Consider the following 22658-nt stretch of genomic DNA (forward strand, 5'->3'; position numbering starts at 1 on the left):
TACTTTTTTATTTTTATAATTAGAACTTATAAACATATAAAGCAGATGAAAGCTCTCCATAGAATGCCTTCTGACCCCAAAAGTTCATCTTACCACACACCTTTTTGAACACAAAAGGTTCCCAGGTTTCGATAGTCGTAGAAATAAGCCATTCTTTAAACAACGTGGCATCGTTTTCCAACAATGTATCTACAGCCACTGCAGCTACAGCGACAGATTTGCCCTTTTTCCAAGTGTGACGCTCACACCGGGATCTTCCACGGCCTACCAGAATAAATAAAACACTCTTGCAGGCCCACAGCCTAACAGGAGGGTGGCCTGATCTGACAAGCAGCAGCAGCAGCACACATCTGTACCCAGCGGTCCTCAGAGTCATTGAGAGAGCGGTGGTTGACGACCGGGTTCAGGGAAAGCCCACGGGAGGCGAGCCCACACTGCAGGGGCTGCAGGGGAAGGCCCGGTCGTAAGAGCCTGGGGTCATGCCCATGATCCGGGGGTCCGAGTGGGGGGTCTCCTTGTTGAGGAAGTCATCCTCCTCGTCCACCGATCGCTGGAACAGAGGAAGTGGGGATGCGTTCACCAAACAGACCAGGCAGAGCATACGGCCTGTTCATTGATCTTGGTTAGAGGAATACCCAGCATGCATCTCACTGGAGAGCGGGTATCACTCCCCCCCCGTTTGTGGGTTAGATTTTTTAGGTTTGCACGGTAGTCCTATGCTTGTCATTATTCCCACATCCCCAAGTTATTTCAAACTATTCAAACAAACTGACGGCTCAGCCACTTTAATTGAAGATAAGCGACAGTGATGTCAGTGAAGAATTCATTTCAGACAGTGAATAATGAGGTCTCTAAACGGCATAACCCAAGCGTTACGTAGCCAAACGATTGCGGCCATAGTACTTAAATGACAACATCTATGAAGCAAAACAAGATTTTCTTGAAACCTAGACTTTAGAACAGTGCTGTAAACTGTAGCTAGACCTCCGGGCTGAGCTTGAGAGGGAAGACTTAAAACTATACACTCAATATGCTAACTGGTTATTTACTGTATGTTGTTTAATATTTGTCATATATACGGCACTTCAGAATGTTTGTAAACAAGCCATAACGACACTTCCGGGTGGCAGAACACGAGCGGCTACCACTGACCTGAAGCGTAGCATAGTTACATAGTTAAAAACATTGTTGTTGATCTGAAGTTGAAACGATGACGTAAACAATATTAATATAATATAATATAAGTTATATTTATATATATTAATTAGACGTCCTGTAGCACCCCGCAAGAAGAAAATCATTAATTCAAGCCATTTACTCAGTTTTCTCGATCGCTCTGCCCTGGTCAAATGACATGGAAGGGTTTGTTTATTAGTGGTGCCATCGGAGAACGCTTCGGCTTTTGCCACCCGGAAGAACGAATTGTGACGTCATGGTGAATTGTCGTATAGATATATATTGATGCATATATACATGGAACAAGCCTGCAGTGACTGGCTAATGGCTCCCAAAAGGTCAGCAATGCAAATGCATATGAAGTAATTGACCATCAACCTTAAATTCCTCACCAGTTTCTCCCTTTGGGTGACCACTTCCTCTGAGTCTTCAGCCTCCTCCCACACCTGGTACAGAGGCTGGATGACAATACTGGACCTGCAGTCAGACACAGCAAATAAAGCAACTCCCTAAAGACATGAAAAACACTTTGTGTGGGTTGAAGGCAGATCAACGTCTTGCCACAGTTATATGATCGATTTATTGTTAATAAAAGTAGTACCATATCAATAATAAATCAAAAAAACTTTATATGGCAATAACTTTAACACAAACACCACGAGACTAGCAGGGCGCTCATACCTCTTGAGCAGGTAGGGGTCGAAAGGGAAGAAACTGTCCAGGGGGTTCGTGTTGGTGGCCACAGAGTCCCCCCCGCTGGAGCTGCGGACCACCGGCAGCATCTGACGGTTGTTCTTCTCTATGACCGTGTAGCAGAACGCCACCTGGTACTTCCTGAAAATGAGAACATATGATATGAATGATAACTTATGCTAGAGTGAAGATCACGGTCGACTAACAGATGACATGGTGGGAGTCAGAGAGAGGGTTACCTGGTGAAGGCAGCAAAGAGGTTGATGACAGCGGGCAGGCAGACATTAAGGGGGTTCAGCTGACACATCACCACACGCTCAAGATTCAGACCCTGAAGATAGGCCAGACCTAAAACACAAAGAATATGAAGTAAATCACACCGCATCCATTTGTGTGTACAACATATCTAGTAGTAGAAGCAAGTCTTTAGAGCAATCCATTCACATGCACTCAACCACTACATTATCCTGGGCCTTCTAATGTCAACAGTTACATTCTTAACTTCATAACCTTGCTATGAAGTTAGGAAGGGAACCACTGTTGGCTTGCTAGTTGTGTTTTCACAAGACTTTTCAAAAAGGAGGAAGTAGGCCTACCAGGTAAGATGTACGAGATGTTATGCGCTTATTATTATTCCTTTTCTTCAATAAATTATTTACAGAATATCAAATCAATCATGTATTTGTCAAATGATTTATTCAACAAATTAATCCTGACCAGATCACGGTGGTAATGATCCTGGTGGAATAACCAGCATTAAGACATTCCAGCATCCGTGTTCATCTAAAGAGCAATTTGCAGGTTTGCATCCCCAGTGTTTGTCTATAGACCTCTGAAGAATAAGTCCCGCCTCCGAGGCTGGACTTATTCAATGGGGTTTTGAATGATCGTACATAACAAACTCTGTAGGTGGCGACGAAGTAAAAGTTGCGTCACGTTTTGAGCTACACACTTTTTGTATCTAGTTTTGACTGGGTTTTTGGATTGTCTGTGCCGTTAAAGTAGTACTAGAACTAGTAGTAGAACTATTATTAATGCTAACCGGGAGCTAGTTCCAATCTGCACAGACCTCATACGTCATACTTGTTAGATGTCTTTGCTCGCAACCAGTCACAACCGTGACAAAACGTGATGGTCATTTCATGCATGATTTCAGTGGTCTATAAAACTTAATCGCTGGCGAGGTTCAGCCTCTTTTCTCCACGCCTTGATACAGAACTACAGAATTTCTTAATAACCTATCAAACATGAAGATTTCACACATGAACGAGCAGCGTTGGCGCCACCTTTGTAGGCGGGCTCTGGTGCCACTGACTGAACTCCATTTTGGTGAAGACAAACTATGAAACATTGCCGTTGCTATGCAACCTTGCCTGGGAGAGTCGTGACGTCCCAAGTCTGTGCAGATCCGCGTTAGCATAATGCTTCTTCATAATAGTTAACTACTTTAATGGCACCGACAATCCAAAATCCCAGTCGAAACTAGATGGTAAAAAAGTGTGTAGTTCAAAGCGTGACGCAGCTTTCACTTCTTCGCCACCTACAGAGTTTGTTATGTACGATCATTCAAAACCCCCATGTTATTTCCCATGGTCATTTGACCGAGGGAACCGGGAGCCCCGGGGGCGGGACTTATTCGTCAAGAGGTCTATAGCAATTCCACGTTCTTTAGACTTGGAACAATGGTAACCTTTCTTCATGTTGACCTCCAGGATGCTGCGGTGCCTGAAGATGAGTGCGTAGAACACGGCCTGGCATGCCGTGTAGAAGGGCCCGTGCAGTGTGATGTCGCAGCAGGCCTGTCTGCTGCCGCCGTCCAGGCTGTCGATGTAGCCGTGGATCCACTGCACCAGAAGGTCAATGCACGCACGAACAGTGCTATGGGGGAGGGGGGAAAGAAACAGAGTTAAAATGCTAAATATCCACAGTCACAATAACAAGCAACAGAGTGAAGTGTAGAGTTTGTGTTTGTGACAAGGTTTATATTGCATTCATGGGATTTCTTAAAGGTGACACATTATACCACCAGGTGTTAGTGTGATTACAAGCCGTTTGAAAATCGGCCTCTTCTGACATCACAAGTGGGCATGTCCTCCTAGATGTATGGATGACGGATAGATGAGCAACGGCTTGTAACAGCTAATCACACTCACACCTTGTGGTATAATATGTCACCTTTAATTCATTTACAAAGAGGTGACAGGTGCTTACACCACAGGCAGGAAGCTGGCCCGGGCCAGGAGGCTGCCGATGTAGCCGGCGGCAGCCTGCCGCAGCACTGGAGCGTAGGAGGGGCTCTGGAAGATCTTCCACAGGTGCTCCAGGAAGGCCTCCGCAAGAGCCTGAGGGAGGTGAGTCAAAGAGGTGGTGGAAAAGGACATGGATTATGTGGGCCACACATAATAAAGGGTGTCCGTCTACTTGAATACAGCAGGTCAAACCATTCGCCATGGGGACCTTGAACTGATGATATAACACCTTAGACTTGCAACAATTGGACACAGTCGATAGAGTGAGAAAGGTTCTTAACTGAGTGATGTAGGACTATTTCCAAAGGGATTTTGTTACAAAAGCTTGGAATATTTAACCACAAAAAAGCCAATGATGCCACAGCTGTTTCAATTGTAACATCCCCACTGGATACACACTTCCTCCAAATCACAGACATTGAGAAACAGTGTGCTTGAAACCCTCACCACTCTGAAGCTGCAGAGGTAGAAGAGGATGTACTGCACGTGGCACGAGGCATGCGTGGGCAGGATCAGCTTGTCAAAGATGCATAGAAGGTCTCTGAACAGCTCCTTTGTCCTCTCCACATCCAGAGCGCCTACGGATAAAACGGCGACAAAAGGCAATCTTGGTGAGCTTAGAAAGGTGCTGTAGGTCAACACCTTTTGAGAACACGTTTCTGACAAATAAATAACCCCAAAAATGCCCACGGCCTCCTTCCTACATTTCTTCACTATGGAGAATTACACACATGTTGAGCCTAACCTCGATCCCAGGCGTTAAGCCTCTCATCTCATGTCCTAACACCTGGAACGGAGTGTGTGCGGATATTCGGGGGTGCGATATCAGTTTTAGTTGCGTGGGTTTAGAGGCAAGAGGTGCCCTTACACTCTACACCCTACACCCACCCTTGGGCAGGCAGACGTCCCTAATGTAGCCCAGCATCACCATCATCAGGGTGTCCAGCTTCTCGGCCACAGGGTGAGCCGTCAGACCAGACCCTGAGCCCTCGTTCCCAGGCTCATCCTCGTCCTGTGGAAGGGGGGAAAAAACATGAATAGATGTATGCACGTATTAGAAATAGAATCATTGAATACCAGAATAACGTCCTGAAAGAAACAGCTCTAAGATGGCCTCTGGTATAAAAGAGTGAGCCAACCTACAGCTTACACAACTCCCCATCCAACATCTACACTCTGCGGGAAGAAGGGGGAACTCTCTGAAAGGATGGTGGAGCCAATTCAATCCTAGTCCCATTTTCAACAATCTGATGCCTGAAAGGTAGCATTATTTAAAATATATAGGATCAAAATAACTAAATAGATCAGACTTTTCCAGAGTTACACCTCCAATAATTACAGCACATAATGGTAATTGGCTATTACAATGCCAATTACCATTACATCGACACCCATCCCTTTGACTGCGGAGTCAAAGGGATAGATGATCAAGTTGTCCACATTACCATGTCGAAGAGTCCTTCCTCTGTGCGCTCGCTCTGTTGCTGCATGCTTCTCTCCTCCGCCTCCTCGATCGCTGCCCGCGGTGCACTTACCTGGGAAAACACTTTTAATTAAGACTTCACAAGACCAGACAAGTATACCAATTAGGTGCTTACCACGGTACCCACACCAATTATAAAAGGTAAAAAGCTGCCAACGTGCTTCATTGTAAACTATGGGCGACATCCATCTTGTTGATTTTGTCTTTGGGAAAAGATTAGTTTGTGTGTGCCGTTCAGATGGCACCTTTAAATCAGACCTCCAATGAAATGCACTGCGGAATGTTAGCTACTTGTAACCTGGATGGCAAATGGCAAAAAGTTACCATTAACATTGGCTGCTTATTGCTTGGATAACGATAGTCACAGAGGAATATTAGCAGCTTGATACCTGGATAGTGATTGTAATAGAGGATGGATAGCTACTTGTTACCTCAATAGTGACAGTAACAAAGGAATTTTAACTGCTTGATACCTGGATGGCTGTCTATGGCAGTCTAACAATTGTTTACATTCAGGCTGTTAGATCACTTGAACACACATTTCTTTCAATAATGCATTAGCTCAGCAATTTTAACGCAATTCGAACACTTAACATAGTTAGGCAAATGTTGGTGGTACAGACTTTTGTGGGCAGTCAAGCAACAGGCACTCACGTCTAGTTTCAGCATCTTTCCAATGACGATTTCCAATACATCTCTCTGAATGGATGGGATGTACACGGTCACCCTCAGAAGGTTATGGACATAACACTCCTGTAGAACAATCATTAACATAGTTAGAAAAGGTATTCATGAAACCAATTATTATGATCATTATGGATGGCAATAACAATGAAACTACTTTGGGAAAAAATCTGTCCTGTTGCCAATGTTCAGTGTAGAATTTGATGTGAAACACTCACCAAGGTTCTGGTGGACTTCTGCACAAACGGGAAGTTCTCATTTAAAATGGGCACCAGGAAGTGACTTGTGCTGTGGGGACAGAAGAAGCCTGAGAGTATACTCATACTCAATAAGAGATGAGGGCTATTCAGCGCGGCCTGGGGCCAAAAGAGGATGAAACTTACGACGGGACGTATCTGATGATGACCTGCAGGGCCTGGTGGCAGTGGCCGAAGTTTCTGGCAAGGTCTTGAAACCAAACAAAAAGATGAAATCAGATGCAACAACTGGAATCTTTTCACCAATAGAAAGCATGCAAAAAATATTTAATATGTTCAGCTTGGAAATAATTGAATCAATAAATCACTGATTTAAATATTCCTGCAAAATTGATCACAATTAAATGTGTCAACATGAGGTGACCACAGAGTTCAATGTAATTGTACCTCCATTTATTACCTTGGATAATTAACGAAATTTCAGATTTTTACATTAGTCATTATTTCAATAATGTGTGGTTGCAATGCAAAGGTAATGTTTCTTCTTATTAGTGTTTATAATTATTATTCTGTCAGTCTTTTTATTATTTTTCCGCCTTTTGATACACGGAAAGTAAATGGGGCAAAAACACTGAAATCCACCACTCCAAACGTGTGAGAGTTGTCAAATGTAATACAGAAAAAACGATTCATCATAGAGCCCCACTGAGAAGTTATAAATTACTTGTTGCATATGGAGAGAGAATGCATTGAAATGAAGCTTTAAACATACTTTCATCTTCATCATCGTCTGAATCCGAGATGTCCACACCTCCTTCACAGATTTTAACTCTCTCTGAAAAAGATGAAAATAAGTCTTAATAGGCGAGCAATTGAAGGCATCAACAATAAAAAAGGAACAAAGCTCAACCTTCATATTCACAAAGGGTTATTTGTATCGAAACCATTCCAATGTGTGGAATTACTGATGCGTGTGTGGTATAGGGGTTGAGCAGGTATACAGTATGAAATTCTTCTATGGATTTTTTCATTGACATTAGGAGCTGAGAGAAAGTGACTGCAATTGGGTGTTGTAGTGGTGAAACATTTGCATTGAAGGGCAAAACATTTAAACTTTGTTAATAATGTAAAATATAAAAAGCTGACAAACTTATAATGGCTTCCCTTTATTGTCTCATATACAAAAAAAAAGGACATGTTATCAAATTGGAAGATTTCTGCACAGCCATCAGTATCTGTGAAATAGCTGGCCCAGCATAACACTATCTTAAAGGTCCAGTGTATATAATTAAGAAGCATCCAGCGGTGAGGACGATTCATTTAAAAAAAGAACTCCAACTAAGATGGTACAGACATTCAAAGCTAGCTACATGTGTGTTTGTGCGAGACTCTCTCCTGAGAAAAAAACAAAGGGATCCTTACTGGGAGTAAAGTGGGAAATGACCATTTTGAGGCAGGCACAGAGGAAGACTGTTTGGGCTGACACCAGGTTCCCCAGGAAGGCGAGGTACTCCTCTATGACCGCAGGACTACGGCCAAGCCAGGGCAGCCTCTGGGGATGCGACACCACCACAAACAAAATCATACACAGTACAATACCATGGATGTACACACAACCAATAATAAGCATGGTTATTCTAGTAAGACTAAATTGAGAATCTATTTTTGTTAAAATATATAATAAAAAAGGAGGTGCTTAATTTTCCATCTAAAGCATTTTTGGGTAAACAGCATGCTGGAAAATATTCTCCCTAATCGTCCCTCGAGGAATGGCCAGAAGCATAATAACTTAGAAAGTAGGTCAAGGTTAATTTATATAGCACTTTTTAGAACAAAAACCTAAGTTTATGTGGCCATAAATACTACAACTTAGTCAAATGGCTAGCCTATAAAAGGGCGTAGAATGTAAACACAGCTAAAAGGATCATTTAAAACAAACAGCAAAACAGCATTTAAACAAAATTGAAAAGATACAAGATACAATTGTATAAAAAGACAAATCTTTAGAAATTTGTCAACAGGTGCTGCTTAAAACAATCGACAGATCCAGAAGATCTGTTGGGCCAGCAAGATATAAGTGCTGTTGCCTTTTGAATAAGGCTGGAGCGAAGAATATAGAAGGCATTTATTGGACGATCTGATTGATTGACTGGTTGAAAAATGGACCAATAGCCCAGCAATAAGCAGGAACTAGGCCGTGCAACGCAATATAAGTAATAAATCATTTTTTTAATCTACCCTACATCAAACAGGAAGGGATTAGAGTGACGCAAGAATGGGAGTTGTATGGGACCTATGGCTTGTTTTGGGTTAAAAGCCGCATTTTGTACTAACTGTAGGTGAGTCAGAGCAGCTTGGTTAAGGCAAGTGTAAAGGGAGTTACAGTCGTCTAAATGAGAGAAGATGAAAGTATGAATTAGTAATATACAAAGTAAAAGATTGGCAGGTAAAACTAAGAATCGCTCAAGAAACTAAATGAGAAGAAACCTCATATTGTAAAATATAGGAATAATCGTAATAATAAACTATTCAATAAATGATTTCAAAAGTAATACTCACTAAAATTGTGTGGATAAGATGTTCATGGTCCTTGCTGAGCAATGTCACACAACTTCGAAACTCTTGTAGCCAATTGATGATCTGCCCATCCTGTAAGCCAGAGAAATTAAATCAAGGGGAAACTGCACCAATCACAAATGTTAAAAGTATATGACTGACACGAGTGGTATTTACCTTGATATCTGGATCTGACAACTGGCGCTTCAGTAGCTCGTACTGTTGCAAGTCTCCCTTCATTCAAAATGGTTTCAACAAGTAAACATTAATATTCAACGACAAAAAGGCTTGCACTAAATTGAGTAGCTGAGTGTAAACATACATACACACACTTCCACGACACTGTGATGTCAACACAATTCCCAATAAGCACATTGAAAATGGTTAATAGCTGAAAATGTCAAGCTATTACAGGCACATACATGTATATAACAGGAGCATAGGTCTAACGTTACCTGTTTGTATTTAGCTAACGTAGCAACAACACTCCCTCCGAACCGTACGGTCTTCATAGGAGGAGTGTTCAGGAAATCACGACCATCGATCTCCATACTTTATAAGTAAATTAATACGTTGATATAGTATATTCGTTTCTATTCATTTGCAAAAGAAAACAATAAACTGCGGCGCTTTGAAAAAAAAATAGTAGTGTATGTTTACTTTGGTAACCCTTTTTACTTTGGTTATGTGGCCTTAACATGAACTACATTATCGAGCTTCAGTACAAAAAACGACCACGATCGGTAACAAAAGACACCATCAGACGGGGTATTAATCGTCCATATCGCCTATTGCTCCGTTGAGTTACATATTACTCTCCGTGGCTAAACACGATGCACGCATTCGCATGTGAACAGTTTTCCTGTAACGTGACTTCCGACTACCAATCAAAAGCAGGGTACAGAATGACGTATGATGTTCACCAAGCGTCATGTTTGTTTACTTCCGGTAAAATGGTGTGTCGGTGGCTTTGTCGCGTTTTTTATCACCTCAATTTACATTTAGGGTACATTTTCGCTTACTGTAACCTTGTTTGAGGATAACATGAAGATGAATGTTGTTCAGTCCCACTTTGCAGAAAAGTGACTAAGCTTTCACTCATTTCCTGCTGAGTTTAGGCCAGTCCGGGTGGTATTTAGTATTTAAAGGTAGGCCTACTGGGGCTGGCTTGAAGGAAGAGCGTTCAGTATACATGTCGTGTGTACTTGTGTAAGTTTGTTAAACATGAGACAGACAACTCAGTCACTGCTATTTATATAGCCTCAATAATTATACAACACCATGAGTTTCACTGGTTGCACTTTGAAACATACAGATGTACATGATGCAAGGTTAATTGGGTGTAGTAACGTGTAGTCCTACATGCTACAAGTAGCAAGCAGGTTGTGCAGGAAAATGTGTATGCGTTGCTCCAGTCCAGTTGCTGAACTATCTGTTGGTGTACTATTATATTTGATACTTATGTAATATTAAATAAGTAGGCCTACAGGACTTTTCCTTGCAATTAAATCAGTGGTTCTCAAACGGTGGTACGCGTAAATGATTTACAATGCTCCGAATGAGCACATGTGTGATGGCCGTGCAGTGTTTCCCACACATAGGCCAATGTGTGGCGCTGCGCCACAGATTGAACAACGAGCGCCACAAATTGATTCCGCTTTTCTTATTTATTTTTACTTGAACGCGTTTTTTAAATGTAACTCCGCCAGCCCGTAATCGCGCCCCCGTAATGCTGCCAGTCCGACATGTTCCCATTCCGACAGTCCTGTGCGCGTATGCAAATTAGCCATGTGCGCCAAACAGAAGAAGGGCCCTATCTTGCGCCCGGCGCAATTGACTCTCTACACCGACGCATGTGTCGTTGCTAGTTTGCACCCGGCGCAAAGCTGATTTTCCCCCGCAGCAACCAGGCACCACTACACTTGCATGTTAAATATTATGATGTCAAAGATTATGCATACATAGGGCTGCATGAATGAACATGAATGAAGTATAGTAAGCTATGCAATGCGTTAAAATAATAATAATAATAATAATAATAATAACAATAATGGATTCGAGAAAGTATATTCCAGGCTTCCAAAACAAAATCTAGTTTTAGGGTAGGCCTAAATGATTGGTTAAATGATTTGGGAAAGAACAGCTGATACAGCGGTAAATTGTAGGCCTACTTTTAAATCAATGCATCTGCAAACACCGTACAGCCAACACATATGTTCTTGACAAAGACATCGTGTAGGCCCTACAAGCCCATTACTTTTAGGATTGATGAGTATTTGATCGTGAGAAAACATAGTTTTACCGCGAGTGAGTGTTTAAAATAATGAATGAATGCGGGTGATGCTTGGTGCGCGTGTGTGTGCACGCCCATCTGTCTAAACACACGCAAATTAAACACGTAAGTGTATGAGAAGGACATCGAGTCAGTCGACCTGCGATAAGCAGCTGATTCTGAACGAACTCGTCTTCGAGATGGACGTGTTCTAACGCATTTTTAATCAATGAAATGTTAACACAACAGTATATATCTGACCATTTAATTTTCGGGGAATTTTAGGGGAAGCCGAGCTTCCCTTGCAGTCGAGAAGTCGCCACTACGAAAGAATGCAATGTATCCAATGGACGCGTGTTTTTTGTTTTTTTGGCCGTGAGAAATTGGATGTGTGGCGTGTGTAAGCAGGCAAAAACGTGTGTCACACGGTGCACCGTGCAAGTTGGCAGCTCTGAAATGTATAAATCGAATTACGTGGGAGCCAGAGGGAACCAAGCTCCCAAAAAGGCAACAAAGTCAAAAAACTGAGGGGGTCTCTCATATATCTGAAGGTGTCTGCCATATTTGGCATTGTAATTTCATCTTAAACAACGCTCATTATCCATCCCCGTGCGGTCTTACCTATTATTAAATAATAAAAAAATAATAATTATAAAAATATATATAAATATATATAAAAACAGATTTAAAAAAAGATATGAAAAAAAATTATATAAAAAAAAGATATTTAAAAAAATTATGAAAAAAAAAAATTGTATCGTGAAATTCTATAAAAAAATGTATAAAAAAAATAATTCTATAAAAAAAAATTATGAAAAAAAAATTATATATAAAAAAAATTACATAAAAAAAATAATTTAAAAAAAAATTATATAAAAAAAAAATTATATAAAAAAAAAATTTATATAAAAAAAAAATTATAAAAAAAAATTATAAATTAAAAAAAATATATTAAAAAAAATTGGACCCACAAATGTTTTTTTTTGGACCTGCGCGCGCATGTCCAAAAAAAGATGCGCGTGCGCATGTAAAAAAAAAGATGCGCGCGCAGGTCCAAAAAAAAACATTTGTGCGCATTTGTTTTTTTATTTAATTTTTTTTATATAATTTTTTTTTTATAATTTTTTTTTAAATAATTTTTTATATATATTTTTTTTTTTTATATAATTTTTTTTTCATAATTTTTTTTATAGAATAATTTTTTTTACGTTTAGACGTATCATTCGTTTACCTACATAGGCATGGTTCCCGAATGGTCTCCTACGACCAGTTCAGTAATGCATTACATTACTGGCGTGAGATTCTGTAGAATCTTGTAATGCATACATAGCAGGGTCCGCGGGTGTAAATGTTGACTGTGGGGGGGAGGGGCAGTCTCTTACCATTTTTTTAATGGTAAGAGACTGCACGGGGATGGATGAGTGTTGTTTAAGATGAAATTACAATGCCAAATATGGCAGACACCAGAGCCGCTGCTCCTTTGCTTAGAAAGGAGTCAGTTGAGGTGGTTCGGGCATCTGGTAAGGATGCCCACTGGACGCCTCCCTTGGGAGGTGTTCCAGGCACGACCAGTGGGGAGGAGACCCCGGGGAAGACCCAGGACTAGGTGGAGAGATTATATCTCAACACTGGCCTGGGAACGCCTCGGGATCCCCCCGTCAGAGCTGGTCAATCTTGACATGTTCAATCTTTGGGGACTCCTTGCAACTTGCGACGACCAGTTCACACTGCTGCAACTTTTCCCCTGCGACGTCCCAAAAGAGTCTCGTTGCGTCGCGAATCTTTGGTCTGAACTGGTCTTAGGAGACCGTCTCTGTGGTATCAATAATGAATTTACCTTAACATGTTCGCTGTAACTGTTGTAATTAGAATAGTTGGTTGAATAATGGACTAGGCCAACATGGACGCAAGATAACCTAATGTGCTATGATGATATTGCTTTTGATAAGGGTGATGTGTACCTTTTTCTAAATATTGTTATGTTTTATATATATATATATATTTTTTTTTTTACATTTAAATTTAAATATGGCATCACTATTAAAATGTGACTATGTTTCTGTATACAAATGTTATATCTCCTGTACATGTCTGTATATAATCGTGATATTATAGTACCTGTGGTGTAACTTTGGTGATTTGGATACACTGTGACCCCAAACACACTCATGTGTCTTGGGGTGATTGGCAAGCGAGCCTATAAAAGGCCGCTGCGCCCTGTGACGCATCACGTACAAGGAACACGGATGAAGGGCTAGACCCGAAACGTTTCCCCTTGTTTATGTGTCCTGTAATTGTTGTTTCGGCTTTTAAAATACTTTTGGAACTTCTCAGCCCTAGTGTGCGATCTCCCCATTCTTCACTTGATAAACACTTAAAACATTAGTTTGCCAGCTGCTGGTCAGAGATGACTATGGGCATCAAGAGAATTAACATGAAAAAGTCCAGTGTTAAATTTCACATGACATGTCATTCACAGCTGCTAGTCAGTGATCAAAGTGTGAATTTCAAAATCAACAATATGGCCAAATATTCAGGTATAACTTGAAAAATATTCTGCAGTTACACTTATGCTAGAACAATAATCCCTGCTCAGATGCATCTAAAATACAATTTAAGACAATAAAATGTGTGATAAACACTTAAAACATTAGTTTGCCAGCTGCTGGTCAGAGATGACTATGGGCATCAAGAGAATTAACATGAAAAAGTTCTGTTAAAATTCACATAACATGTCATTCACAGCTGTCTTGACACGTATGGCTTCACAGGTCTAACTTGAAAATACATTCTGCATTAACATTTTGCTAGAACAATCAATGTAGCAATGTAACAATGTAGAAAAATATAAATAAAATAAATCAATGTCAAATTTCACGTTGCCTTATTAGCAATAACTACATAACTTACAAATGGGTGTAACACACATTTTACAAACTTTTGAGTTATTAACCAGCAATTAGTCTGAGAACACAACACAAAACAATTATGTGAACTTGTCAAATTTCACAGCTGCTAATCAGAGCTGACTCCAAGAGGGAAAACCTGTTTCTTTATTTCACTTTTCTTTTTGCAACGTTTAGACAAGACAAAGCTTTTTCTTTAGAGATCGCACACAGAGCATTTTGGGCCATTATCCAGGAACACGTGTTTCAAAGGTGTACTTAAGGTCCTCCGGATAGGAAATATTGAGTGCATAAAGGAGGCAGAGAAGGTAGGCCATGGGAGTATCCGGAAGGTCCTTTACTACTATGGATTCCTCTAAGATGAGTGCGATGTTTTGGATCTTGGGGGATGAGGCTTCAGCCACACAGGACATACAGAATTCCCACAGTGACTCCCTTGGCAGCCACGTCATCTGGATCAGTTTCCTGTTTAGGACATTAAGAAATATGATTTTCAATTCAAACTCACATCACATACTACATGTCTTGTAGGGAGCCAGGCATCTCAAATTGGATTGTCATATCCAATATGAAGTTGTCTGTCATTTTAGCTTTGTTGTTGAAGGACCATTCCGGTGTATACTGATCCATATCCCCGTCATTCAAGCCTATCTGGTGCTGTCCATGGGAAAAATGAGAAAATTTGTAAAGCTGACTTGTGGTATATACATGTGGTATTCAATAACACACAAGTTTAAGCAAGCACTCCGATTGGTCAATTCCCATTCTAGAGTGTGTTTAAATGCCTGGTGAAAGAACGGACAAAAATAATGTGCCTAATTACAGAAAGTATCGCTACGCTAACTAGCTGAAACTACTTTCATGAGCCTAGTTTCCATAACAACGTTCAACTGTTACATTGTTTCACTTGCGCAGTAGGAACGAGGCGCTTTTACTATAGGAACTATTTTCTGATAGAGATGAACTCTGGCAGAAAGCTTGAATTTGAGGGCAAATTAACCCACAATATGAAAACATTTTACAATATTGTTGATAATGAAGATGGTTTGTGTTATTGATTTGCAATCTTACACTCGATGGTGTTCTTGAATGTCATTATTGGTACTTGAAGCACAGGACTTGGGAACTCGGCGCAAGCGCCTCGTTCCTACGGCTGTGCTTTGCGTACCAATGACATTCAAGAACGCCATCGAGTGTAAGATTGCTTAAAAGAACCGATCACAGGTGGCCAGAGTAGAATATGTGACATCCACTATCCCTCAGCACAAGTTCTTCCCAGGGCCAGAGCCGTATATAGAGAGAGTTCCGCCAACTCTGTTTAGAACGTTCAGGACAATTCTGTCGTGGATTGGTTCAAAGGTAGTCACGTGTTTTGTGTACGCCATCTTACAGACCAAACATTAATCAATCGTCATTACCATGCTATCAAGGCAAGTGCGACAACGTACAAGAGAGGAATATATATCTGTAATATCATTACTTTTTTCGAAAGAAAATGTCGTGTTGTGTAGCCTATGGTTGCTCTCTAAGGCCCGGACGTGGTAAACGTCTGCATCATTTCCCTCAGGACCCTACTAGGAGGAAATTGTGGGAGCAGAGGGTCAGAAGGATGAACTGGAAGCCGAATAATTTTTCCTTGTTGTGTGAGGTAAGAACATTTCTATCATGGACTTTGTAAAGAAAACACATTTGGAAAATATTATTGTACCCCATCAATTCATGGCATGCTTCGAAAAAAGTACTAACCAAAGTGAATTTGATTTGAACTTAGCCTAGTAGTGTTAAGCTACACGATGCTCGCTAGCTCTTTGCGCCTTTTTTATGCTAATGCTAGCACTGAACTCCGGGACAAACAACCTGCATCTGCCGTCTGTATTTTTCCACCAGGCTCTTTTATGCATAAGTATGCACTGGTTAGATGCCATTCTGTGAAAATCTATGCAATTTTTAGAATAATGACAACTATTAATACTACATCATTGCAAGGCTAGCCTACTTGACGTGCTATCTTTCTGCACTGCTGCATTTTACCCTGCATTCTTTCAAAACACTGGCTGCATTGTCTTTGTTTATGTTCATGCATGTCAGAAAGATTGTGATTAACTTTGCACGGAAATCATGTGGATATATTGCAAACAAATGCCCTTTTGCAGCATTGCTTGGTCAGCAATTTCTCGAGTTACAGATAATACATGGTCAGTTCATGTTTGCTGGAGAGATTCATGTTACTCTTGTCTAGAGTCTAGTGCAAACAGCATGGTGCCAAAGCGCTTATGTAATCCATGCAATAACTATGCATTGGTTAGATGCCATTCTGTGAAAATCCATTACCATCATTTACTTTCTCTTTGAAATTGCATTAAAATGTCTGACTCCGTTTGTAGGACCACTTCGATGAGACACAGTTAGAGTCACAGAGCTGATGGTGTTAGGAAGCTCAAGCCAAATTCCATCCCAACACTGTTCGTCTTTACCCCACCGACACCGCCCAGCAGACCCACCAAACGAAACGGACTGAAGATGAACCATCTCTGAATGCAAACATTCAGAATGTATTCAGAATGTATTATACGCTATAGTGTAAGAAGTAAAGATATTAAAGATTGTCTAATACAAAATGTATACTTTTACCGTAATATTTGAGATGTTTTAATGGCTCTTCCCTGATTTCACTGTTGATATTTTAATATGAATATTGAATATGAATTTTCCTGTTGGAGGATCTTCCTGAGAGTCTGTTGTTTAAATGTTGTACAAATTATTGCGTACTGCTAGGATTTGAATGCAAACATTCAGAATGTATTATAAGTTATAGTCTAAGAAGTAACCAAAGTTATTTTTATATTGCTAACGTCTGATTCATTTTTTATGAAAGAGAAAACTCTTTAATTGATAAACAAAATCATACGTGTATGGTCTTTTTTCCCTTGGGCATTAGTCATCAGTCAGACTTTTAACAATAGACAGTCTGATCATGACACCTAAGTAGGCTACGAGAAGGGTTAATTTGATGTTTAAGGGAAATATTTATAGTCTAGATTAAAATAAATAACCAAGAAGTTGTAATTTTTAGCCAATGTCTCAATAAGTAATCGTAGGCTACACGGCGACGGCTATCGGAGAAGGTGAACGCGGCTCCACTGATAGGCGATCAGGGCTCCAGAGTGCGACCTATTAGGTCGCATATGCGACCTAATTTCTTAAGGTGTGAGTTAAAATTTAATGAGGTTGCTCCGGTGCTACTTGCAGGAGGACGAGCAGATATGAAGCGGTCGATAGTAGATTCTTTTAAGAAGAAAAATGTCTCGGAGGAGGAAACAAATTAGGCTGTTGTTGGTGCTGGAGAAGGGTTAGCAGAGGAAGCAAAAAGAATCTCAGATTCTTATTCTGAAGAGGACAGTGACAGGTTGGTGAAAGAGGCGGGGGGCAGTGGGGAGAGAAAAAAAAAGTATTGTTTTCAACAAAAATGGCTGGCGCAGTTCCCGTGGTTGCGTTATGAGGGACAAACCATGGTGTGTGTACTGCAGGACATGTGGCCTGTCCGTTGCAGGCAAAACACATTTTGTAAATGGGTCTACACAATTCAAAGTTCAGTCATTAAAATTACACAATGAAAGCCAAAAGCACAAGACGTGCAGGGACCGCTGCATCACATGAAGCTCTCAGTCTCTCCCCACCTCATTTAATCGGATAGATGAGACCAATCGCTCGGCGGAGAATGAACAAATGATCATCAAGTTTAACACCGCCTACAACATCGCTAAAGAGGAACTCCCGTTCACAAAATGATGAAGAATAACGGACTGAACGTCAACCCCAAATATTCCAACGACACTGCGTGTGCACAATTTGTGGGAGTTATAGCAGACACACTCAAGGGAAAGACCGCTGACAAAGTCGCATCCGCCCCCTACCTCTCGTTCATGCTTGACGGTTCCACTGACAAATCCACCAAAGAGTGCGAGATTATATATGCCCGTATCGTTGAAGATGGAAACCCAATAGTCTTATTGGCCATATTGTGGTTGAACATGGCCATGCAGAAGGTAAGGAGTGTGTCTCATATAGCCAAATGATAATAACTATATGGAAAAATGCTCTATAGGTTAATTATAATTTCCGTTAGAATTAAATTTTTATTTAATGCCATCATGCCCAGGTATCTTATAAAAACACACAGAATTGTGTGTGTGTGTGTGTGTGTGTGTGTGTGTGTGTGTGTGTGTGTGTGTGTGTGTGTGTGTGTGTGTGTGTGTAAATATAAATATTCCATGTTATGTGCTTAATTTAAGGCGTTTATTTATCTTTATTTTTATTCTTTATCTATTTATTTGTCAATCTTTCATAAACATAAGGTCATGTATTAATAACACGCTTTACAAAGAAAAATATGGTGCTACCTAATTTGTTTTGGTGCTACTAAATGAAAAGCTAGGTGGCCAGTGCTACCTGTCAAAAAGTTAGTCTGGAGCCCTGTAGGTGATGTAGGCATAATTGTCTGTCTTCTCGAGACGTTCAACGTGATATATTTGTAAAAGCGTTTATATTTTAGCAAAGTATGAGAAACCTTTTAACATTCACAAACAGTTTATGATGATAATGAGCGATTTGTTGCAACATCCCATCTTCGTTCCATTGGCAGACGTTGTACAGTGAGCTGACTTGGGTCTACAAGATGGCACCCATGATTTCAGTTGGCAGAACTCTCTCTATATACGGCTCTGCCCAGGGCTATGTGATGCACCCGCTGCAGAGCAGCAATCACACCTCCATCATCAAATTTGCTGCTGCAATGGGTTGGTGCACCTGATCAGCAGAAACAACAATCAAATGGGCCTATACCTAAAAAGGAGCCCTATGAATTATAAGCCATTTAAAAATGTTCACTTTGAGGTTTTCTAACATTAAGTCGAGTTCCCCTAGCCTCCCTATGATCCCCCAGTAGCTAAAAATTGCGTTAGGTGTAAACCGAGAAGTAGCTATCTTGCGCCGTCTTTGAAAAAAGGATCGCTGAAACGCTTCGATTTGGCTTCCGGCCCCATATGACGTCATATGGGGCCATGTTACCTCCCCTTTCTCTGCTTGGCCCGCCCAGAGAATTTGGCCCGCCCAGAGAATTTGGCCCGTCAATGAGACAATGAGCTAGGACCGTGCGAGCGCCACATGTGTGTGTGTGAATACACACTGTAACGCAAGTGTTCTTTGTTATTTGGATAACCGTTCCGCTGTTGGTGTAAAGGCCCATTCACACCCTACGGTAAATACGGATACGGACGCTTTTGTCTGGTCCTGGAGGGCGTCCGTCAGTGGGTCCGTCGCCTCTGAGCTTACGAATCCGGAGTGCTCCGGACAAACCGGAGCACTACCACCGGAGATCGAGGCGGCAGTAGAGGCAGAAGTCCCAACCACGAGAGTAGTAGGCCTATAATAACTGATATGTATATATATTTTGTATTTAACGTTTTATACTTATATTATACTATATACTTGACCTTATAATTTTATTGTACACCTGCTTTGGCAATGCAAATGTATATTTTTTATGCCAATAAAACTTTTTTGAATTTAAATTTTGAGCAGAGAATCTGCAGGTTGGTGAGGGGTGCCACATGCCACCTCCACGTACACTTTGTGCCGGATGACACAGAGCATAATCATCTCCTCTACAGATACCATGTTTGCGATTGTCGATGCCGGTCATTTTATACACTGCCCTCTAGAGGTTGTTTTGCATAACATCCATAACACTGAAACCGGACGGAGGTATGAAGGGTAGTCCCGGAGACAACGTTTAGTACGGACGGACAAATTTCGTCCGGATCCGGAGGTATGAGGCGGCCTTCATGGCGCATAACATGCAACACAATAACGCAAGCTTGCATGTAGCTCCCATTTGGTGAAAAGACTAGACTGCGTCGGGTTGGTTGAGAAGGAATTGGGAACCGCGACATGGAGGAAAAAAGGATTGTTTCCTAGGATTGTCCGTCGGAGCCCCGCTGTAGCGGGCAGTGGGGCTGGGCGGACAGCCCCGGGGTTGGCCAGCGTTCAGCAGGTAGCCCCGGGGGTGGCCAGCGGGCAGCGGGGCTCAGACGGACCGCTGCCGTGGCAGCAGGGTTGGGCGGGCAGCCCCGGGGGCGGCCAGCGTTCCGCGGGGCTCAGACAGACAATCCTGGGCAACAATCCTTTTCTCCTCCATGTCGCGGTTCCCAATTCCTTCTCAACCAACCCGACGCAGACAACCCCGGGCAACAATCGCAGGCAACAATCCCCTTCTCCTCCATTTCATTTCTCCGTTGAGTCTGTAGCCTACTTAATATTGACGTGGAAGTGGAAGAACCAGAGGCGTCTGAGAACCCGTCGCAGTCGTTTGAGATTCATAATATCATACAGAGGCGCAAACAGCTTTTGACCATGATAATATATATTATATAGATATCTAAATATAATATGATATTATTTAGATATAGAGCTCCAGGACTCCCGCCGGAGCACCCGGAGTGTTCAGTGTTCCACTGTAAACACTAGCGCATGGTACCGTGGCTGCAAGCTGCTCAGGGCCACACCCCCACCCTCCACCTTGACCCGCCTCTAAAAACGGCACGTCTGTGGAGAGCTCATTGTGGGACTGGCTTGTAGTGGCTGTAACTCTGCACCAAGGCTGAATTTCTTAAACGTCTTCAAGTACTGTATTAGGGGCCCACTAACACCTTTATTAAAGCATCCATAAAATAGCATGCCATGGGACCTTTAAACAAATAACATTTCCTAGCATTCAGCTAATATCTCCTCATGATCCAATAGCTATGCGACCCCTGAGGGTGTTGTAAAAAAACTCTGGTCTTCTCAGCAGCACGTAGGCTGATAACTATGAAAACTATGTTAACTACACTACCGTAATTTCCCGCATATAGGCCGCATCGTGGACAAACCGCAAGCCTTTAATTTATGTATTAAAAAAACAATTGTGTGCATGAGAACGGTGAGAGCACTTCAAACGCGCGTAGCAGCTCGGACCCGTCTTTCTTTACTGTCTCCGAGTGTGTGTCGCTGTTAAACACCTGACAATGAGCTAGTTTACCATGATAAGACCGCCATATGAATCTGGAAAAAATGAATAAAGATTTGGTCTCCTATATTTCCTATGCAGGATAACTCATGTGTGTTTCCATTGAAAACAAGAACATTCAAAGTGATCCTAAACTTTAAACCTACTCTACGTTCTGTTGGGCAAAAGCATCAACCAAGAAATTTAAACAAATAATACAAACTGAACTTCCACCATCATGCATAGCGCACATTTAAACAGATAAAAGAGCAAAGAGGAGCCAGCTCAATAAAAGCATCTTCCCTCATGGTATAATCTATCTATCTATAATCTATGGTATAATTCACCCCTGTGAGATGCGTGCCAGCTCACCAGCATAACCTGCAATGTCCACAAAACCAAGGAAATGGTTCCAACCCAATGTAGAAGAGTATATCACCCTTGTAGTTATGTGGCCCAGAACATTTGACTCGGACTGTAAGAAAAATAATAGCTTGTAGCCTGTAGAGGCCTAGTCCTAATCACTAGAATCAAAAGAATGACCTGACAGGTGGTGAGTGATATGGCTGTGATCTAGCCCCCTAGTTCTAGCCAAAGCAGGTAGCCTCGGTCTAACATCTGTATAACAACAACCTGTATATCAAAGCAGCATCTTCCTCATGGTATAATCTGAAACCCCTGTCAAATGTGCTAGAGGGACTCACTTCACAACCAATAAGCTTTTATATAAGACAGGCAATTAACTTCCCTTCCCTCTCTCAAGCAGTCCGAGGGCGAAACAGAAATAAACTTTCAGATTTTCTAGTATTTTCAATTACAGTATCTTCATTTTACAATTGTATCTCTATGCTTGTAAAATTTATATTAATGACCATTAATACTTACAAGACACTGCTTGAAAAGTAGATTAGGATCTTCACGCAGGAACACAGGAAGTCCTTTCATGGCTGCTTCCTTGCCGTGTCTGACGATGTTGGTGGTCTCAAAGAAAAAAAGAAAAAACAGAAAGATAGCTCTAATAATAGCAAGACTAATTGTAATTCAACAGATTGAATTTCATCTGGGCAAAAGTATTGTTTGGTACTGTACTGTGCACACACCTCATCATCAAGCTTTCTCAGTATCTCCTTCAGATCCTTGCCAAACTCTGTTTTTCGGGCGCGGTACAAACTCAGCAGTAGGGGCGCATATTTTTCTACAGCAGCTCTGAATGTTCAGAGTAGATCTTTGTTTGTAATACAGAAAAACTCCTCACAAATCTGTAAAATGCAGGAAAAAACAAATATGTACAGAGGAATAGTAAGTAAATTGGGAGAATTTGTAACCTGTCAAAAATTGTCTATAGCCATTATCATTTTTAAAAGCATTTACAGCCTCTCCAGGTTGTAGTGGGTGCC

General features: G+C 41.3%; 1 protein-coding gene and 1 long non-coding RNA gene across 2 annotated transcripts; both read right to left on the reverse strand.

The window, feature by feature from the left end:
• Positions 1-9854, reverse strand: rrn3 (RRN3 homolog, RNA polymerase I transcription factor). Its single transcript, XM_084467636.1, has 17 exons — positions 9494-9854; positions 9216-9272; positions 9042-9131; positions 7905-8034; positions 7255-7317; positions 6669-6732; positions 6504-6573; positions 6256-6354; positions 5564-5653; positions 5007-5130; positions 4566-4696; positions 4081-4211; positions 3560-3747; positions 2109-2217; positions 1858-2010; positions 1569-1653; positions 1-550 (listed from the first exon to the last, which is right to left on the reverse strand). Exons 1-17 carry the CDS (start codon positions 9587-9589, stop codon positions 404-406), a joined length of 1827 nt encoding a protein of 608 aa, XP_084323762.1. The 5' UTR covers positions 9590-9854; the 3' UTR covers positions 1-403.
• A 4049-nt stretch (positions 9855-13903) lies between these two features.
• LOC311420333 lies at positions 13904-22456 on the reverse strand. Its single transcript, XR_014684009.1, has 3 exons — positions 22362-22456; positions 22147-22242; positions 13904-14681 (listed from the first exon to the last, which is right to left on the reverse strand). It is a non-coding gene; the product is annotated as an uncharacterized lncRNA (long non-coding RNA).
• Between the last annotated feature and the right edge of the window lie 202 nt (positions 22457-22658).

Source organism: Micromesistius poutassou, assembly GCF_964030765.1.
Source record: "Micromesistius poutassou genome assembly, chromosome: 1".
Lineage (NCBI taxonomy): Eukaryota > Metazoa > Chordata > Actinopteri > Gadiformes > Gadidae > Micromesistius > Micromesistius poutassou.